Here is a 21,648-nt window from a genome sequence, read left to right as displayed (position 1 = left end):
TTGGACTGTCATGCCAGAGGTCTTGAGTTCGATCCCTGCCTGATCCATCTAAAGTTTTTTTCATGGGTACTGCCTCTTCCAAGAGTATTCTTGTCATAAAAAGTGCTTTCTCATAAAAAAAGCGGATTCGGCTTTAAACTGTAGGTCCCTTCCATCCCTGACAACATTATTCGCACACAGGAATGGTTAAAAGTTGAAAGCCACTAGGCCCTAGTTCTCAACGGACTGTTGCGCCATTTTATTTATTTATTTATTTATTGGCATGAATGAGTATCCATTTATTGGAGCTTTCACTGTACATACAAGTTATTTTTATTTAACTCGTAGAAAAGTTACCAACCGAAACGTTACAACATTTTTGTGGATGCTATTCATGAGAGATAGTGGTGTCTAGAGAAATGTTTTATGGTTTAAAATTAAATTAAATATGACAAACCTTCTATACTAAAGGATAACAAAACGAGATTGTTGTGGTATAGTGTGGTTTTTGTCATGAGTTATACTTTATGACACAAATCGAGCAAATATTTTATGACTGTATACCAAAGCCACGATATTAGAATTTATATGTAACTTAAGTGCTCACAAAATTGAAAATTTAGGGTGTTATAGTTTAAATATTTAAAATTTAAAAACCAAATGAAAGATTAAAATTAGGAGTTATGATTTATGGGTATAAAGGGATTCGTTCGAAAAACTATTAAGAATTTCAAAACTTAATAATTTCAAAAAAATATTTAATAAAATCATGTCGTAAGTCGACTAGTGGAAAAGAGAGCGATAAAAAATACTACAAAAATTAAGAATTGTTGTTGAAGATGATATAGATATTGTTGCTGTTGTTGCTACTGCCACCGCTGACTTCTGCCAAACACCTCTAATTTCTGGTGCTGTTCGTGCTTTTGATGAAATTGCTGCTTTCGATATCGTTCCTGCTACTGGCGTTTCGCACTTTACTACCGACGAAATTTTAGTTAATGCTGTATCTGATATTACAGTTTCTTCTTTTCCGGCTGTAAGACCTGCTAATGTTTCAAATTTTAATAATCTATGTTTTTACTACCAAAATGTTAGAGGAATTCGAACTAAATTGAGTCAACTGTATGTATACTTTGATGTTCATTTAGAACTGGTTTTGACAGAGGAGGAGGTGTTATTATTGCAGAAAGAAATAATTTTGTTTGTAGTCAAGTTGAACTAATTTTCGATAACAATCCATAGATTTCGATGTTCATCAGTTGATAGTTTTTTTAATAATTTTATTCTTTCTGCTGAGTCAAAAATTATAAAAGATTCGAAACTCTTCTGGAAATTTATAAATATTAAAAGAAAGTCTTTGGGGATTTATTTGACGATAATTTAAAATCTTTTTATATTTGCCTTATGCTTCTTGTGAACCCTCTAAACCATTTTATGCTATTAATGTTGGAAGTATAGACTTAACTCTTTCTGATGTTTTTGGAGCTCTATAGCTAGTCTTGATGTAAATAAAAGTTCTGAGCCAGATAACATAACCACTGTTGCACTAAAAAACTCGGGTTCAATTTGTAAAATTGGGAAAGTTTAAATCCAAAAGTATTGATGTAACTTCAGGTGTTCCGCGAGGAAGTCATATTGGCCCTTTGTTATTTATTCTTTTTATAAATGACATTCCGGTAAATTTTAAATATTTGAAGTATCTTATGTATGCCGATAATGTCAAGATTTTCCGGCTCATAAAATCTTCTACAGACTGTCTGTATCTACAAGAGGATATCCAAAAGCTGGCCGAATGGTGTGAATCTAACAAGTTGTTCCTGAATGTTGCCAAATGTCAGAGCCTTACATACCATAGCAAAAAAACAACACTTATCATATTTGATTATACTATCAACAATACGAGTTAGACAGGGTTACGGAAAAAAAGGATTTGGGAAGATTACACAGTCAGCAAAGCTAATGGGATGCTAGGGTTTATCAGAAAAAACGCTAGGGATTTTTACGACCCCTACACCCTCAAATCATTATACATACATTGCACTTGTTAGATCAGTTCTGGAATATTACAGCATAGTTTTACTAGGTATGCTTTCTATAAATTAAATTGGAATGTGGAAGTACCATCTTATCCATCTTGATGCCCGCTTATTGACATTCAAACTCTTGAAGTGAGGAGAAAATATTATTCAATAATGTTTGTAAAATATTTAATAAGAAATCGTATATCAAAATCAAATGGGGTGGCGCAACAGTCCGTTGTGAACCAGGGCCTAGTGACTTACAACTCTCAACCATTCCTGTGTGCGAGTACTGTTGTCAGGAATGGAAGGGACCTACAATTTTAGGCCGAATCCGAACGGCTAGTTTGAGAAAGCACTTTTTCATGACAAGAATTACTCTTGAAGGATTTGTCAATTCCTCGCAAGAGGCAGTACCCGTGAAAATTATTTTTTTTAAATTAAGGTGGCACAGGCAGGGATTGAACCCAAGACCCCTTGCATGACAGTCCAACGCACTAACCATCATGCCACGGGTACTACGTATCTATTGTTCTTTTTTGTTAGAACGAATACTTTTCTACTTTCCATCAAGGACTCTCCGCTCTAATTTTCATTTGCCAGACACTTTTCATAGAAAAAATTAAAGTAGAAACAAACTGTTTGCACGTTGCATAGGAGAAATGAATTCTGTTGCTGAAGTTATAGATATTTTTTCTAATATTTCAAGAGATGTTTAAAAAAAAAATGTTATGTCTGCTTTGTTATCGCAATCTGTTTTGTAATTAAGATGTTTCTATTGCTACTATTATTATTTATTTTAATTTTTGTACTTATACTTATTTTTAAATTTATTATTATATTAACTTTTTGTTAACTTTGTTTCATGAAATAAACTAAACTAAACTTAACTAAACTAAAAGTATGAACAAAACGATAGCTATCCATTTCAATTCTTCCCTACAATTCAAAAATAAATCTATTTGCATAAGTGCACATCCTTCATAACTTTCATGCCAGCCAGAGATTTTCCTTAGAACTTTGGGCTAGTGTAATGCATTCCAAAAAGAATCTGAATTTTTGAAGCTTACAAAGAGATGCAAATGCTATAAAACATTGAAATTCTTATTTTATAACATTTCCTACGGAATTCAACAAAACCACATTAATTTATTTAAAACCACCCTCAAGGGTTTTGTTGCTTTTTGTAACAAAGTAATACGAAACTTAATTCCAAGTGCTCAAAAGATAAAAAAAATTAAGTTTCCGCACTTTGAAATGCATACAATTTAAAAAACTTTCCTTACAAACTTAATTCCAAGAAGAAATCTCTATTCAACAAATTTAACTATGGAGGTAATAAAAAATGAGAACCTATTCTTCTTCAAATTATTATTATCTCTCCAGCTATGTCCCGGCCGGCCGGCGGAAAATAAATGAACAATTACTACGCAATTAATTTAATTTGAATTTTAAACCTTCACCTTCTGCCCCCAAGAGACTTAGTCAGGTTGTAGGCTTACATTATTCTTATGATATCCATGCCACCACCTGTAGACAAGTTGATGTTCCTTCCTGTCGCCAAAAATATCCTAACAACCCCACTTTCTGCCAAATAAACACCTTTGAGCATATAATTAGCAAGGTGATTATGCAAAACAAAATACCAACCTACAGAACAATCAGATTAACTTAGCCATTTATCTGATGCATAAATTTATACCCAATCTAAACCATATTCAAAAAGACAAAGTTCCTTTCTGATGGTGGAAAACTTAAGTTTTAATTTCACATCAACATAGGATGTTGCGTATACACCTATTTATAAAACCTCCTGCCATAATTCACCTAATTTTATACTTGGAATTAAAGCTTGATTAACGTTTTATATGCAAATGTTTGGCACTTTGAGAAGACTTCAAAAACTAAGGCTGTTCTGTAGTATAGATATTGTTATTATTTCAATATTATTATAAAAACACTCCCTCTCATCCTAAAGTTTAAACAAAAATCACGTTCCTTTTTACTTGGTTGTGTCGTGTGTCCTTTTAAAAACAAATTATGTACATACCGCTCTGCTCTGGTGGTTCTTCGTTCTTCCCTTTTTCAGAATGTTAGCAACTCGTCATAAATATTTTCCAAACATCAAAGTCAGTGGAAACCAAAACGCATTTTGTGCTAGCTAATGTGCGAGACACTTCACAACAGAATCAACACACTCCCAGTTGGTTGATTTAGGACAGAAGTTGGGACAATGTAATTTTCCATTTTCACCTTTCAAAAATGTATTTCAAATTATTGAAATGAAACGACAAAATAAAGAAAACGTGAACAAACATCAGAAAGAAGGAAATCAACATTTCAAAAAACAACGTTTGCTACTTACAATGTGAACTTTGGGTGAAAACGTTTGCAAGTTGCTTATTTTGGTGACATTTGATAAGGCTCTTGGATATTTTTTTATATATTTTAAAAACAAATATTTGATTCTCTCCATTTTAGTTTTATAACGATAGTTTTTTTTCGTCTTGCAATTAAAATATGTTTACAAGTCACTGAAAAATGAAAAATAAATTCAAACAAATTTTAATCAAGTGACACGCAGTGTACTCAAACAAAAAGGGCAAATCTCTGAAAATTGTCCTTTTACCATCCTTTTTTAAATGTAAATCTAATATAATGTACTTGAGTTCTAAAATTATGTGTGCTAGACAAACTAAGGAGGCAAGGCGCCATTAAAAGGGCAAGATAAAAAATAAAAAAACTGATCAAAATATGACAACAAAATAAAACAATTTTAGGGAATTATGATAATGTATTATCATAACAATTTCTTATACACTCTTTCCCAACACGCGCTACAAAATTCCATTTCTTTGGCCTGCGGCTGCTCCTGACAGATGAGTTGGAGACAGAGCAGTGACAGTTGATGTCAAACAAAAACAACACCCTACAACAACAAAAAAATACTCTTATGCATAATTAATGTTGTGGAACATTTTTAAAGCGATTTAGTTTTATCATTTAGGGTTCAATTATGTTAAGTAAATGATGTTGTAAAGGAATTAGGTATAGCGCACTGCAAAGTGAAAAGAATTTGAAAAAATATTTAATAGCTTTAGCTTCAGCTTTGAGGATACGGACAAAGAACCAACAATTTGCCAGACAATTTGCAAGTGATTCCTATGCTAATGGCTTAAGCTTATCTAGTGAGTGAACTGATATTTGAAATGTCAATAACTGCAGCATAACATGACGTTAAAGTTCGTGACAGTTGGTATGAGAAGGTTAATGGAGGTGAAATACGTTTTTAAACGTTAAGAAAAATTTAACGCCAATTAAAAAAAAAGGAAGATTGTAAGGTGCCACCCACTCTGATATCTTCTAATGGGTTCACTTTTTAAGTTTTCAAATGATATTTCTGCAACAAGTCAATTTTGTTACTTACAGAAACTGAAAGAAATTTGACTTTTAGCTGTTTTCTGTCGACATGTTTTTGGTAAGACTTTGATTAATGCAATAAAAATCTAACAATATACTAACATTAATACTTTAGGGGATGAATTAAATTTGAATTTAGTGTCTTTTAGTACTTTTGTATTTTTTTTTTGTTTTAGGTCTTTTAGACTCTGTCAATTCGATTTGCCTAAAAAAATAATTGCTCGTTATATAGAGTGGTCTTAAAATGATACCTAAGATATGGCCGACAAAAACATGTCCCGACCGTGCAGATGTACAGACACATTGGCGACTCTGGTTTGTGTGTCTTTTGCTCTTAAACAAAGGTGACATCTACCCCTTTTGCACTGTAGTCTTTCGGACTTCTTCCCGTCGAAGGGCAACCAAAGTAGTGTTATCTATTTTGTTTTGCGTTGCAGGCGTTGAACGGTCATTCATTTTACACTTCATCATGTCTCCGCCTTTTTTAGCATGATATGTGCGTTGAACTGACATACCAGAGGTCTTGGGTTCGATCCCTGCCTATGCTTTCTAAAGTTTTTTCTACCCGATTACTGACTCTTGCAAAGAATTGACAAATTCCCCAAAAGTGCTTCTTGTCATGAAAAGTGCTTACTTAAAATAGCTGTCCCTGACAACAGTACTCGAACACAGGAATGGTTGAGAGTTGTAAGTCGCTTGGCCCTAGTTCTCAACGGACTGTTGCACCACCCAAATTATATGATGGGTTGAAAGTCGAAAAACTATGAAAGTCGCTACTGCTGCTAAGTACGAGTAAGTAAGCTGTTAAATACAACCATCCACCTTTGGTTATCCTTGATCATCAAAGGCTTATTTTGGGAACCAGAAAAGGCTTTCTCACACTTATGTATATTGAGTCGATAACAAATCAACTTATTTGTTTGGTTTTGAAACATAACACCAACAATATTCTTTTAAAAAATCCAAAGAAAGGTGAGTGAACTGGCCGATTCTGTTTCTTGTCATCAAGAAATTCATTTACTACAGAAGGTCTTGGAACATATCTTTTGTTTGTTTAGGGCAAACCAAAAGTCCCAATCAAAGGAAAATCTGCGGCAAATTTTAAACTTATGGCAATTCCTGCCAGTTTTCAAGTCAAAAAAATTTCAGAATATATTTTCAAATGACCTGAAAGATTGATTTTCTATTGAAATTTCAACTTTACTTATCTGATAAGTGTTCGAAAATCATTCATAAATAAGTTAAAAAATTAAAACTTGTGTGAAATCGGCTAAGGTGATTGTTGGTAAATGACAATCAAAATTATCGAATTTGATCTATAAGGTGGTAGTCAAATTGATACCTAAAAAGCTGTCACAACAAAAATGTGATAGTCATTAGTTCGCTTTGTTTCGTTAAAAAAAACGCATTCCTGTGACCGATAAAGCTTATGACATTCGAAAAAAACAAGAAAAGTAAGAATTTTTTAAAACACAGCCAATTTAATACATTTATTCAGATATTTTAAAAGAATCAATTTAAAATTTTACGAAGGCAACAATGAATTCTGACGGAATGAAAATTATAGTCAATTTGACAATCAAAAAAATCATAGTCAACTATCACCTTAGCCGATTCCACCCCTGTATAATATAGCATAGATATGAACAAAAAATTATAAAAAACTGTCAATTGATTATTTATTATAACTTTAAAAAGCTAAACCAATTTTCATTTAACATGCGTCGGTATGTTTGATACTATATGCATGTGATCATAGAGCAGTGTCCATCATAAAAAAAAAACACCACGACGAGACTCAAAATGAATTCTGATATTTGTACGGAACTTATTTTCCATTTTTTACAATTGCTTTTTGTTGAATTGTATTACCGGTGTATTTTTAGAATGAGCAGACTTTTGCCTAATCTTAATCCTTAGCGATTTTTCAGCTCTATCTATCCAAATAAACCTTAAAAAATATCTTGTTAAGTCTTCCATAAAATATACAGACAAAACTAATCAAATCTTCTGGTTTTCAACGTTGCTCAGCGTAAAATCTATCTTTAAGTTATCAAACATTCCATTTTTTCGATTTTATCATTCATTATTGTTGACTTTTATTTTGTAAGCTGACTCGACAAATGTCTTGCATTTTGGGGTAAAAAAAATAAGCTGTATTATTGTTTGTTATTATCCAAAAAGAAAGTGTTAGTTTATAACCGATAGCGCCATCTGTTGCACTTTAAACATCATTTTACTAAGTCCATAATTTTCAAACGAGACCCTTTATTTCATTCTTATTGTATTTGGATTCAATTTGCAAAATGCAAAATATAAACACAAATTTATTATGAACTATTTCTGCAATCTCCTAAAAATATAATTTTTAAAAGTATCCGCTTTATTAAGTTCCAATTTAGTTCAAGTCAAAATTTCGCTAAATTTTAAAAATTTATTTTGTTGATAATTTCTCACTATATAATATTGATTCCAAAAAAACATGTTTAATATCTTTTCTCTTCTCAAGATATCAGAAATCAATTTTTACCAAGTTTGGTAGTAGTTTTTAAGTTTTTTTTTTTGTAAAAATATAATTCGATTTTTCAACAAGCTTTACTAGATGTCAAACAGTTTTTCCTCTTTCGATACAATTATTCTGGAGTTAAGGGAAAACACTCAGTTGAATTTTGTCTAAGAATGTCCATTTTGTATGACGTCAAAGTGTAAATTCAATTTAAGGAATCAACCGAATTGTTCACCTTTTTTTAATTGCTATTTTAAAGACAAAACCACCAACCAAAATAATTCTTTTGAAAGCCCCTTCTCTATATCCATACCGAGCCCTTCCCGACAAATCAAAAGCCTACTACTGGTCCTGGAAACAACTTGTACCCATAGTCAGTATTGGAAATTATTAATTATTCTTAAGTTAAGGCAATTAATTATTCAATTAATTATATTACTATAAAATTTTAATAATTAAGTTCTCTTTTTTATTGAACATGTTGATTACGATAAAATTGCGGGTAGGGCTCGATATATTCTGCATATGTTATTATTTGAAGTCGTACACAAGTGCTTAAACCACGGATTTAAATTTTCAAATTGATAAATCGGACCCATTACTATAACTTTAAATGGGAAACATAGAATTAGACACAAAATAATTAATTCATTCTTGAGTTGTCTTTCTTTCAGGAAAAACTTTACCTTTTGTGCCTCATAAGTCAAGTCACAACTTAGGCATATGGATATCAAATTCTGAAGTTCTTAATTGTTCCCTGCTCCATCAGTATTTAAAATGTACATATTTAGAAGGTGTACTTACACATATTATAAATTCATATGGATAAAGTGTCTAAAGGCTCAGCACCGCGAAGCAAGTAAATGAAAATTGTAACATTTGTCAGTAACACAGGTGTGGGTACATTAAGAGTATGAAGGGAATGATTTATTTAAGACATAAGACAACGTAATTTCTCAAGACTTCTAACACGAGTAAATTTCACCCTAATGGTGAAAAAAAGCACATCAAGTGTCAAAGTACAAAACAGCTTACAAAATATATAAAGAGGGAAAAACATAATAATTTAAGTGACTCTATTTCAGAAGTAATGTCATCAGAGACCTAGGGAATCTTTATAGATTGATACTATGAACACACAACAGATATGTGATATTTTCAACCTTAAAGATGTAATAATGAAAATTAAATTTTTATTGAATTTTCATTGCCTTAATTCCTGCTATTAGAAAATCAATTTATTTGTATTTAATACGTCTTTAACTTCATCATTAAAAAACAAAAACCCAAAAGAATGGAATTTATCCACCCACAAAATAATCTTCCACAACAATTTGAACCAATTAAGCGAACTCGTGGCAACAAAAATGAACTCGTAATTGGCATAATACTTGTTTGGCAATTTCATTTAATGGTCCTTATAAAATGTTGTGTTCATTTTGTGGAATCTCTTCAACTTTGGGTTGTCGTCTTGCGAACTCCTTTTTTATTTTGTGTTTTCTTCTTAAAAGTATGTTTTACTTAGTATAAAGATAAAGTAGAACATTAATGTTTAAAAGTTAAGTATAAGAATAAAATATATATCTAATGTATCACATACGTATACAATATACATACATACGCAATATTACATAATTAAAAAGTTTACAAAATATGACTAACTTGAGGAAATATAGGGAAAATTGTTGTTTTGTCTGGAAACGTAAGATCTGTTTGATAAATTTAATTATTTCTCAAGAGTCCTGGTTTGATGGTTTTCTTGATTTCATATTATTTTTGATGAATTTGTAATCATTTTCAAGGTCTAATTGGGGTTAACACTCAATCTTAATGAAATGTTTCAGTTTTTGGATAAATTATTTTATTATAAAAATTAAACCTCATAAGAATTCTCTTTTAAATTTTATTTTTAATACTGCCTCTCAAATCTGTAGATTTAAGTTAATATGGTTTACTAAGTTCGTTTTTAAAGAGATTTCAGTGGGTTCGGAATACCCTTATTCGTCCTCCATATTTGGGGAATGAAACGAGATACCGACTTCCTAGTAATAAAAGAAAAGCTTACAAAAAAGGTTATCTAATGCTACCGGCCTGGACCAAGTGGACCCTAAGTTCTTGAGACTACTGCTTCCATATACATATACTGTGCTATATAACCTACATATTTAACAGCATATTGACTACTTCCGAGTTTCCTTTAGAATGGAAGAAGGCTAAGATTATTCCCATACCCAAAAAGCAAACAGGTACTACTACAAAATTTCGGCCGCTTGCCATTCTTCCGTTTCTTTCGAAGGTGTTTGGAAAAACTATTCTGGGGTATGTACAAAAATATCTTACAATCAACAACCTGTTAAGTACCTGTCAGTCTGGTTTTTGACCTAAGCGCCACTCAATTCTTTGTAGAAAGCTGCGAATTAACTTCGGATTTTCTTTAGAGTCTTGTAAGCTTGTTCTTTCGTATCTAATCGGAAGTCAACAATGCGTGGTAGCCAATTGATACTCGTCCACATTTCTCAATGTTTTGGTTGAAGTTCCACAGGGATCTATCCTTGGGCCAATCCTCTTCTCACTTTAAATAAATGAGTTACCACAAGTTGCTTAACATTGTTTAATTCATCTTTATGCTAATGATGTGCAGCTCCTGATAAGTCGAACTTTTGGGTCTGAAAATGATGCTGTAGTTTTAATAAACGAGGATTTGGTCCGCATTTCATAGTGATCAAAGAACGATCTCCGCCTTAACCCTGTCAAATCAACATCCCTCCCCATCTATCGCAAAAACTTTGATCTATAGGGCTTAAACCTGTTGAAGTTTGACGACTAAACGATTGAATATAGGAGTAGTATTCAATAGCACTCTCACTTGGGATGACCACTTTAATAGTGCCATTGGCATTGGGAAAGTCTGGAAGTCTCCACCATCTTCAAGTCACTCGAAATTTCATCCCGATCAAAACTAAAGAGCTATTTGCTAAGGCCCTTACACTACCAATTGTGCTGTGTGGGTATGAAATTTCTTGTAAACTATAACAATATTGACAGATATATTTATGATCTACGACGTTATGATCACATATCCATTTTACGGTACGGATTTCTAGTTGTAGCCTAGACAGCTTAAATTTGATTTTCTTTATATAATTATGTATTTAAATAATTTTTATTCTAATTCTGAAAATAATGTAAAGGCTTGCAACACTTTCAAAAACTCATATCCTAACTTGTAAATATCATCTCCAATTTTTGTATCAGTCCCAGTCATATTCCTCCGCAAAGAAGTCCTCCAGATAGATTAACCGTAACAACGTTTTAATCTGAGTTTTAAAAGATGTTTCTAAGAATAAGGATATGCCTTCTTCGTTTTGGTTTTCTATATATAGATTCAAAACGGTGAACACGGAGCTTAGTTAAGCAAAAAAGCAGAAGACACATGGTGGTGTATGAAGAACAGCATCAAACAAAATTTCGCATTTTTGAGACCCAAATGATGACTCGAAATTCAGTAAAATTTCAGATATTCCGATTTTGAAATACCGATTTCAATGGGCGTCTCTTTTTAAACAATTTGCCTAAATATAAACTCTTGTTTTTAATAAATTTTATATTCCGAATTTCTTCTGTGACATTTTCAAATTGTAAACAGCAAATTTCATATTGTACAAGAAATGTTATAGAACTATATTTTTAAATAGTTTCAAAACAATTTAAATATTATAAATTCGAGTGTCAATGCATTTTTTGGCCTCACTATAGTTCATACCTGCTGTTAAACTTTTTATCCAAAATGCCTATCTTAAATGTTTTATTAGGAGAAGTTATAACTTTGGAATATTGTACATATATAAAAACGATTTATAAGCAAAACATTATTAGGTTGGTTCTCAAAATCGAGTGAAATGAAATCGAAATTGAAAATCGAGTAAAAGTGCTTTCAGGGTTTTACCATTCGATCGATTTCTGAACTTCAAATATTTTTCGAAATCACTTCAAGTGAAATTAAAGCAGCTGACACATATCACAGCAGACAATAAATAATTCCGTTTTCTCATAATTTGTACAAGTTCTTATGTTTTCACTTGTTCGGTGCTTTTCAATAAAGTAAATATAGAATATTAGTAGTTTTAATTTGCATTTTGTTTTTGCACGTTCCAGCTAACTATAGGTTTGCAGTTCTTTTCAATGTTATAATTTCGTAAAACTCTGGTGTCAAAGACTCAAAGCTAAGTTTTTGAATGTGTCAGTTTTTAAAAGAACACTGTTTTACCCGAAATGTTATGGAAAAGGCATTTGGAATGCTGAAAAATAGTTTTAAATGCTTTGTCTGTTTCTTCAACTACAAAGTAAAAGCTGTAACTTTTCAGGAACTAACTCCTTTACATACATAAATAAGTTAAGGTTTATTTCCTTTAAGTGAAAATACTACCGATTTTAAACAATTTCCTCTTGTGGAATTCAATTCACACAAACTTACTCTGGTCGAATCTAAATCACTTGAAAATCGCAAATATCGAAATGTAGTAAAAAAAAATAAGTGAATTTCAGAACTCCAATTTATATTTTATATCAATTTCATTTCAAATGAAAGTGAAACGTAGAAATTAGCTGTCTTAAACCATTTTTATCCCAAAATATTGTATTCTTAATAAAAGTATTTTTGAATATTTTAATTCTTTAGCTTTCTTTTCAGACTGTATCCTTAGAACCAGAATTTTCCAATTCAGTATTTTGACTTCGAATACATTATTTCACATTAACCTTTTTTCTGAAAATATTGTGAAAACTAATCCGTTTAAAATATTTCGTTTTGTTTTATTTTACACATTTCTCACAACTTAAATTAACCTACAACTTGAACTTCGAATAAACTTACGTGTCCCTCGAGTTAAAAGAGTTTATATTCCGTGCGCTCAGTGGATATAAAAATAAATTTAACAACTTTCGGAAGTAGATATAACTTTTCGCACTGTCCGCAATGTTATTTTGCATTTAAATTTGGATATTATGCAGATTTGCCGTCGGGTTTGACCGCCACTATACATCATCACATCGACTAAATTGTGAAAACATGAACTTGAGATTTTGTTAAAAAATAAATTTGTTTAAATAGGAGCTTCAACTGAGCACAAAGCATCACAACTGTTCTATCCTCACCAATTGAAGCAATCAATCCTCACAAAATTAAAATGGCATCATTTATTCAAAAGATTTCAATTGCACTTATTGTTTCCTTGGCAATTTGCAGCGCTTCACCTGCAAGATTGGGCAGATTGAGATCGAACAAATCAAAGTTCTTGGCTAGACAAGAAGTTGCTGAAGATATCCCAGCCGCCCAAACTCCATATCCTCCAGCCGGTATTCAACCAGAGGTCAAATTTGCTCTTCCAACTGAAGAAGAACTAAATGCTGAACCAGAAAAGACATACCTTCCCCCAGCTGGGGAACCAGCTAAGACCTATGGGCCTCCCGAAACTAGTGTGAAGGATGATGTTGAACAATTCGCCAACGATGAGCCTCAACCAGAAGAGACCAAATCTGTGGAACCTAAACTAGAGAAACCTGATGTCGAGGAAGAATCATCCGAACAGCCTGAAGAATCTGACGAAGAAGAACCAGAAACTCAAGATAATTCCGTTGTTGAGCCAGCTGGAATAGAAGCAGAAGAAATTGAAGCTGAAGCTGTTAAAGAAGAAGAGGAAATTAAAAGCAATCTTCCAGCTCGTCTCGTTCGAGCTAGAAGCAATAGACAAAAGTCAGCAAAATTGCAAATTGCAACCCCTCAACAAATTGCCCGACCAATTTATTACTTCAACTACAACGGTCAACTTTATAGGATTTTAAACTAGTTTAATTTATTTGTTTCTATTATTTATTAAATAAAATATATTAAACATCACAGAACAAAAATATCATTTTTATTGTTTTTTAAGATACAAAAACAACAAACATCATTCTATTAACGCCCCAACCGGCAACCATGAGCTTTGGAATCAAAAAAGAAAATATAATAAATATAGGTATTTAATTTAACAAAACAAATAAGTTTGGCATGTTTCCCAGTTTTTGAATGATATCAACTTGAAAATTATATTAATAAAATATTCGACCACTAATAGTAAAATAAAACACAAGATTAAGTCATAAATTAGTGTTGGAAAGTTCCTAAATACTCTCAGAGTAGATGCAATCAAAAATCAATTTTCCTTATATATTTTTTGTATTGCAGTCGTATCGAGGTTGTATAGTTCTCTTTGTGAGAGTGTGCCAACTGCCAACTTTAGCCAAGTGCTTATGAAAATATAATTTAGGGTAAGTTGGGCCACTGTGGTGCACTGAATATTTTTTCCAAATTTTTAAAGATGAACAGATCTAAACGAAAAAACCATGACGCAAAATTTTAAACGCCTTGGTAAAATTTTAAAGCCGTTTTTATTTACTTAACTTTAAAGATGATTTACCTAATTTTCGATAATCTTAACAATTTCTAAAGGTAATATCACGGAGTGGCTAGTTTAACTTTTAACTATCTGCTAAATCCATATATTATATTATTCTTATAAGAGCAGTGGTTGGAGTGGTCCAGTCAACAGTTGGAAAATTCAATTTATAGGTTTGCTTTGTTTATTTTCACGAACTGTCACTTTTAATTTTTAAGACATGTTTGAATGCCTGTTTTTTAATAAAAGGCTACTAGTAACTTAAAGTAAGAGAAAGTTTAAAATTATGGACTTGGAAATTGTTACATATTAACAAATTGCTAACTAGTTAATTGTTAAACAATTAACAAAACGTTGTTTAAAATTTTGCGCTATACATTTAGTATTTTAAACATAATTAAATGTTTTCTATCTTTTCATGTGACACTAAGTATAGATTAACTTGAAACTCCTCAACTCTCGAAATTTACTCGGTTGAAATAAACACTTCTAAATTTGTATACATTTCAACTTAAACTACTGCAAACTTTTTTTGCTGAACGCACTCTTTCCATTATGTATCAGAATAATATTTATTCCTCTTTTTAATTTCTTTGCATTTTAAAAATATTTAGTCTAATAATAATGAATTTATTGATTGATTTTTGAAGTATGTAACTTGGTTAAATTTCATATTTTTTTCTTTTCTTAATTTACTAGCTATTTTTTAATCATTGTAATTTTTTACAGAGGGTCACCCCACCCATTAATTCATTTTCAATTTTTGTATTGCTTTTTTTTGATGTGGCATTCAACACTATTTAATATACCTTGTATATTCGATACAGAATGTCACCATTTTTCTTATTTATATGATTTATTACATTTTATATATATGTATATATTATTATTTTGTTATTATGAATTTATAAGAAATAAAAAATTATATCTATCTATCTCTCTATCTATCTATAAATGTTAACTCTTTGCTTAAAAAAGCCATCAGGCAGTATAGCAATACTAAGACTTGGTTAACATTTACTAATGTGCTCTGAATAAAAAGTCGAGCTAATGCAGTTGCAGTTGATAGCTGAGCGTGGCTGACTTGACGTTTGTTTCGTGTAGTATGAAAGAGACGGATACAAAATTCTAAGATTGTTGACAGTTTAGTTTTCCAGTTCCAGCGTTCTTCATAAGTAAATCGGAGTGTTCTAAAGGAACTCTGCTCAGAGCGTATACTTTACGTGTTCTAGCTTTGATCAGTGCGCTGCTCTTACTTTAAAAATAAAAACACATATTACCAAAAACACGTAGTAAGCGTGGCATGATGGTTAGTGCGTTGGACTGTCATGCGAGAGGTCTTGGGTTCGATATCTGCCTATGCCACGGGGACTGCCTCTTGCGAGGAATTGTCAAATTCTCCAAGAGTAATTCTTGTCATGAAAAGTCCTTTCTCAAATTTGCCGTTCGGATTCGGCTTAAAACTGTATATCCCTTGCATCCCTGACAACAGTACTCGCACATAGGAATGGTTGAGAGTTGTCTGTCACTAGGCCCTTGTTCTTAAACGGACTGTTTCGCCACCCAATTTATTTGTATTATCAATTTTTTTGCTTTGTAGATTGAAGTACTCAAGTTATTATTTCCTTTTTTCGTAAACATTTTTTGAATCAGGACACATGTTTTGTATGTTATTCCAAAGGCAAAACAATCAAAACTTACTGTTCTTATTATAAATATGTCAGAAATTAAATGTCATCTTAAATCTTTATTTTAAGGTGGCAAAACTTCAGTATTTACTAAAATTATCCTAGGACGAAGTTGACATTGGCTGTGGTCGGTTCCCAATCCACTAGGCTATCTGAAATCGGAGATATTTAAGTATTCGATATGTTTGTGAACGACAAAACAAAAGTAAAAACGTATGGAAAATGGAAAAAAGGATGTTATAAAAAACTTTGAAAATAAAACTCATTTACATGTAAACAAGAAACACTGATAAAGTTAGCTATACAAGAAGCAAACAGCCAAACACGATCATTGGCTGTATTCATTCTCAGATTTTATTGACGTGTAAGAGAACAGCTGATCCAAAACAGCTTAACCATTAAAATAATAAATCTAATGCCATCTCAATAGATTTCTACATTAAAAAATGTCTTAACAATAATTTTGGGCCCAAAAATTCAAATATTTGTCTGCTTTTTGTGAACAGTTGAAAGTTGTTTTTATTTTTTGACAGCTATCTCAATTGAGCTATCCAACTCTTTTAATAAGGTACCTAAAAATGAACCTACCCAGGACAGCATATCTAACATGAGATTGAACGCAGCCATAGAGGCGACTAATTTTGACGTCTTATAGTTGTTTCTTCTTCCCGCCAACCAAAGTAAAATGATTAGACGTCAAAATCCGTCCAATGTGAACATAGTTTTAAAGTGTTTCATTCTCATGAGATTGACGCTTGAATGTTAAAAATTGTTGCTTGTGTAAACACATAAAAACATATTGTTTTTTTTTGGAATGAATGCGTTCAGCAAAATATGTGAAAAGATTCTTTAAAGATTAAGTAAATGAAAAACACCCAACCTAACCCTTTGTATCACTAACAAATGGAAAAGAACATTTTCTACAAAATTCAATTGTTAGTAAATTTTGTATTGTTTGTTGCTATAATAGGTGTTTGCGTTGAATGAAAAATACAAATACACATGTATGTTTCATTTAAAATCTATTTTGGAATAATTGAATGACTTAAGTTGACCCCAACAAAAGAATCTTTAAAGATGTAAAAGACCTTTTCGAATAAAAATACTTATAACTCGCCCATAAAGTTCTTTAAACCCGCCACCTTCAAACCTATAACTACACCAATGCTGATTATTTTTCCGGATGAATTATTTGACATTTAAAAACCTATCAAATATTTTCAATGTCATTCATATATTAAGTCATTATGAGTATTTAATAGCCTCAAGTGAGTATGGTGGTCCTTCCAATTTCTCTATAACTTACAACTTTGACATGCCGCGCTCATTGAAAACATTGCCACCACCTCAATTAAGTATTCACACAACTTTATCACGATTATTAAAACTACGTGCAACGCATAAGGCTGATCAATATTCCATCCAAAAGGCGTTTGCGATGAACTAATCCGACTATAGTGACATTGCCATAGTGAATTTGTTTACCTATCACAACTAGGCCTGTCTTCCATGAATGTGAATTAGCAGCGAATCATATAAAATCCACCGGAAGTTTTTGTTTTTTATAATTTTAAGTAATGTCAACGCATCAACTAGTAGAAGGTTTCTAATTTATGTATGGAAGATCTTTGAAGCTTAATAATTACTATGAGGTGCTTTAGAATATTTCAAATTATTTAAATAAGCAGCGGTTATCGGAAGATTGTATCAGTCAATCGCTGCAAAACAACCAAGCAACAGTTAGGTACTTCTCTCAAAAATGGCTAAATTCATTCAAATCGCTCTTTTGGTTGCCTGTGGTGCTGCCCTCTGTTGGGCAGAACCAGCTCGTTTGAGAAATCGCCAATCAAGAGTATTAGCTCGTCAGGAAGTTGCTGAGGATGTCCCGGCTCAAACACCATATCCTCCAGCTGGAATTGTTCCTCAAATCCGCTTTGACCTCCCAACTGAGGATGTAGCCGTTGAGCCTGACAATACATACCTGCCACCAGATAGCACTCTAACTGGAATACCAGCTAAAACCTACGGTCCTCCAGAAGCTGCTGAGCCAAAAGCAGCCACTGACAACGATGCAACTACGCAAGAACCTGAAGAAGCCACAACAGAGCAACCTGAGGATTTGGAACAACCTGATGATCAAAACCCAATCGATGATGAGGCCGAAGACAACGAAGTCGAAACGGACGCCGTCGATGATGAAGAACTTCTTCTGGTCGTTCCCCTAACGCCAAGATCCAAAACAGCAAGACTACAGGCTCGCCGCCCATTGGCTCCAATTAGATCACAACGTGTTGTTGCTCAACCAATTCCCTACAGGTCGCAGCGCTTAATTGGCCAACAACTCTACTTTGCCGATGGAAGGTTCTTCGCCTACACCCCACAATACGTCAGAGTTTAAAATAATTATGTTGTTACTTAATTTTATGTTGATTTTATAAATTATTTTCAAAAATGAGAAACTCTTTAATAAATATTAAAAACAAGAAACTACGAACGAAATCCAAAAACCAATTAATTTATTTTTAGTTACACTTATGCAGTTTTTATTACTCTATCATAATTGTTTGCCTTAGCTTACCGCATACAAAAATTGCTAGAAAAACACGCCACCGAGTAGAGTAGTCCGCGTCCGTCCGTGTACTCACATACAATTTTTTAGTAGTTTATTTACAGAACTGGGAAAATTTAAAAATATAAACACAAAAAATATTCAAAATATTGCGTTATATTCGTTTCTTGCGTGCACCAAACATAAATAACGTTGAAATCCGTCTTGTCAAATCAAAAAATGCGTCAACTTTATTCCAAAACAATTGTTTTGATCGTTGTAATAAAAGCGGAAGCTATGTTCCCGGGACCGTACTCGTATAACGTGGGATGTAAGCCAACGGTTGAGAAAAATTGCTTGACAGAAAACCAATCCCGTGTATCAACGTTTCTGAGTGACAATATGCCGTGTTTACCCGCACTTCGAAACTGTTAGACATGATCAACAGCGTTTTACAAACAAAAGTTTTTTTGAAAAAATATTTTTAAATTCATGAGAGGTTTTCAATCTTGCGAGAGATTAAGTGTTTCTTTTACATTTTTTCAAAAAATACTTGCGCACTCTTCATCAGCAAGGGAAAAAACTTAATGGATGGTTTGAATTGGATTGTCGAGAGTGGCGAGTGATTTTAGGGGAACGATTTTGAAAATTACTTATTTTTGCTTTCAAACGTGAAGCGTTGATTTTTGTTTTCCAAATGAAATGAGTTCAGATCTTTTTCTTCAATTTAGCTTGAAAAGGTGATGGGGTGAAACAGGAGGGTCATACACCCTCACCCATAATGTGACCGTGAAAAACGGGTATGATCTATTTATTTTAAAGACAATGCTTTTTAGCTGACAAATTTTGATGGAAAAGAATTTTCCCAAAATTACTCGCGACCATGAAAAAAAATTAGAACAAAAAAATGTGTTTTGTTATTTTTAAAGTTTTTAAGAGACTGCACCGAAAGGATGTTTCTATAGCTCGTGAGAGTTAAAGGATAAGAATCAATATATTTCCAAATATCGTAAAAGCAGTTCTATATAAAGAAAAACAGATAAATAATAAATTTTTGAGGTCACTTAAATGTTCTAATAACGAATATAAAACATAAAATATCCTACAAAAGACTCAGTTTATTTTTGTCACAGGACTTGCTTCGAATACAGCTGAAAGTTAGTTGCATCAGCTGCGAAGAGGACACTCTGGAATTATTTATTTAATGATTTTGAATACAGCTGAAAGTTAGTTGCATCAGCTGCGAAGAGGACACTCTGGAATTATTTATTTAATGATTTTGTTTTAAAAATAAAAAAAATATTTAAATTTTCATTTTCATTCTTTTATGCTAATGAGTTTTTTAATATACATTGAATTCTGTTTTATGATCAATTTGATTTATGGGGATGCTTTCTTTTCCAATAAATGAAATGGTAATTACTTAAAATTAATATAAACATTAATTAAAAGCGTTATTATTATAATTACTTTAAATAATTATGAAAAAACTTACTCAAAAGAATGAAATTCATAAATATGTCGCATGGTGTTGCTTTCAGAAGTTAAAAACATTCGAATTTAATTTAGAATTGAAAAACTTTTGACGTGATGCAAAGGTTCCTTAAATAAGACGATAATAATTGAGGAACATAGATAAAATTTCTTTATTTTGAGCAAAAAATCACAGGATCCATTAAATTAGTAAAGGAATTTGACATCTGTCAACCTTAGTTGTTGAACCAATTTTTTTCAGCTGAAAGTCTGATATTTCCGGTGGACGGCGATTTTTTCTTCAGTGAAGAAGCACATTTCTCACTCGGTGGATATTTTAATAAACAAAATCGTCGTATTTGAGGTTCTGAGAATCCTCAAGTAATTGAAAAAAAGTCACTCTTTGGTTCGGAGGTCTGATTGGACTTTACTTAATTACCCGGCCACACAATTTCTCGATGTGGTGATATCAACTGGACACCAAGATCATGCGATTTGGCACCGCTGGATTTGTGGGGCTATGCGAAAGACCGTGCTTATGCAGATAAAACTTGAACTCTTGTGCACTTAAAAACCAACATGTGTCCAGTTATGTCTTAGATACCACCCAGTTTGTGTCAAAATATGGTCAAAAATTACCTTAAAATGGATAAGCCTGTGTATATAATCCATGAAAAATACTATAATTTTTATAACTTTGTTCTTTAGCCGTATTTTTATAATTTTAAAAACACTAACGCCCGTATTATTGAGTTTCTTCGAAACTAATAGTTGTTTTTTAAGACGTGTGGTTTTCAATCTTCGGAAGTGGGTTTTTGACATCTTGATTTATGCTCCGTTTTGTTTATCATTTCATATTGTATAGTACTGCTGAAAAACGTTAGCAAATCACGCAAATAAATAAATTAGGTGGCGCAATAGTCCGATGACTTACAACTAAAAAACATTCCTGATGTGTGCGAGTAATGTTATCTGGGATGGAGGTTACCTGCAGTTTAAAGCCGAGTCCGAACGGCTAATTTAAGAAATAACTTTCCATGACAAGAATTGCTCTTGAAGGATTTGTCAATTCCTTGCAAGAGACAGTATTCGTGAATAATCTAAATGTAATATAACTAAAATATATTATTAAAAAAAGAGGCTGGGATGCGAATCACACTGATAACTTCCCATCCCGTCTGTCAATTTTTCTTGCTTGAAAGTTTGTACGTTTTCGTGTTCAAAATAACCAACAATATTTTTCAGATAGTGAAATATTATTATTTAAAAATCTAGTTTTGTTAAATAGAATTTTAGTCGAAAACAAGTTTTTAAAAAATTCAGTAGCATTTCTTAAATATGAATGAAATTAATTTGAGAGATATCAAGAACAAAATATCAATTTTTAACAAAATTGCGCACTATTTTTTGTGCATTTTATTAATTTTATGAAAAAACGGACTATTGGATTTTTATAAAAAAAAAAACTATTGAATATCGAAAACAACTATTTATTTGAGTCGAAAGTATAATTTTACCAAGTTTCAGTATTGTTTTTTTAATTTTTTTATTTTTTGTAAAAAAAAAACTGTCAATAAGG

At 32.0% G+C, this 21,648-nt stretch overlaps 3 protein-coding genes across 3 annotated transcripts in view; 2 read left to right on the top strand and 1 right to left on the bottom strand.

The window, feature by feature from the left end:
* Positions 1-19,135, bottom strand: part of LOC129942846 (prolactin-releasing peptide receptor) — a 141,751-nt gene extending 122,616 nt beyond the window's left edge. The window contains exon 1 of the mRNA XM_056051940.1: positions 18,627-19,135. The gene's annotated coding sequence lies outside the window, so the exon portion shown is untranslated. The remainder of the gene's footprint in view (positions 1-18,626) is intronic.
* LOC129942848 (phosphatidylglycerol--prolipoprotein diacylglyceryl transferase-like) lies at positions 13,036-13,833 on the top strand. Its single transcript, XM_056051942.1, has one exon. The coding sequence runs from the start codon at positions 13,110-13,112 to the stop codon at positions 13,767-13,769; it is 660 nt and encodes a 219-aa protein (XP_055907917.1). The 5' UTR covers positions 13,036-13,109; the 3' UTR covers positions 13,770-13,833.
* LOC129942849 (uncharacterized) lies at positions 17,744-18,579 on the top strand. Its single transcript, XM_056051943.1, has one exon. It carries the CDS (start codon positions 17,808-17,810, stop codon positions 18,444-18,446), a length of 639 nt encoding a protein of 212 aa, XP_055907918.1. The 5' UTR covers positions 17,744-17,807; the 3' UTR covers positions 18,447-18,579.
* Positions 19,136-21,648: the final 2,513 nt, after the last annotated feature.

Source organism: Eupeodes corollae, chromosome 1 (assembly GCF_945859685.1).
Source record: "Eupeodes corollae chromosome 1, idEupCoro1.1, whole genome shotgun sequence".
NCBI lineage: Eukaryota > Metazoa > Arthropoda > Insecta > Diptera > Syrphidae > Eupeodes > Eupeodes corollae.
This window is presented reverse-complemented; position numbering and strand designations above follow the sequence as displayed.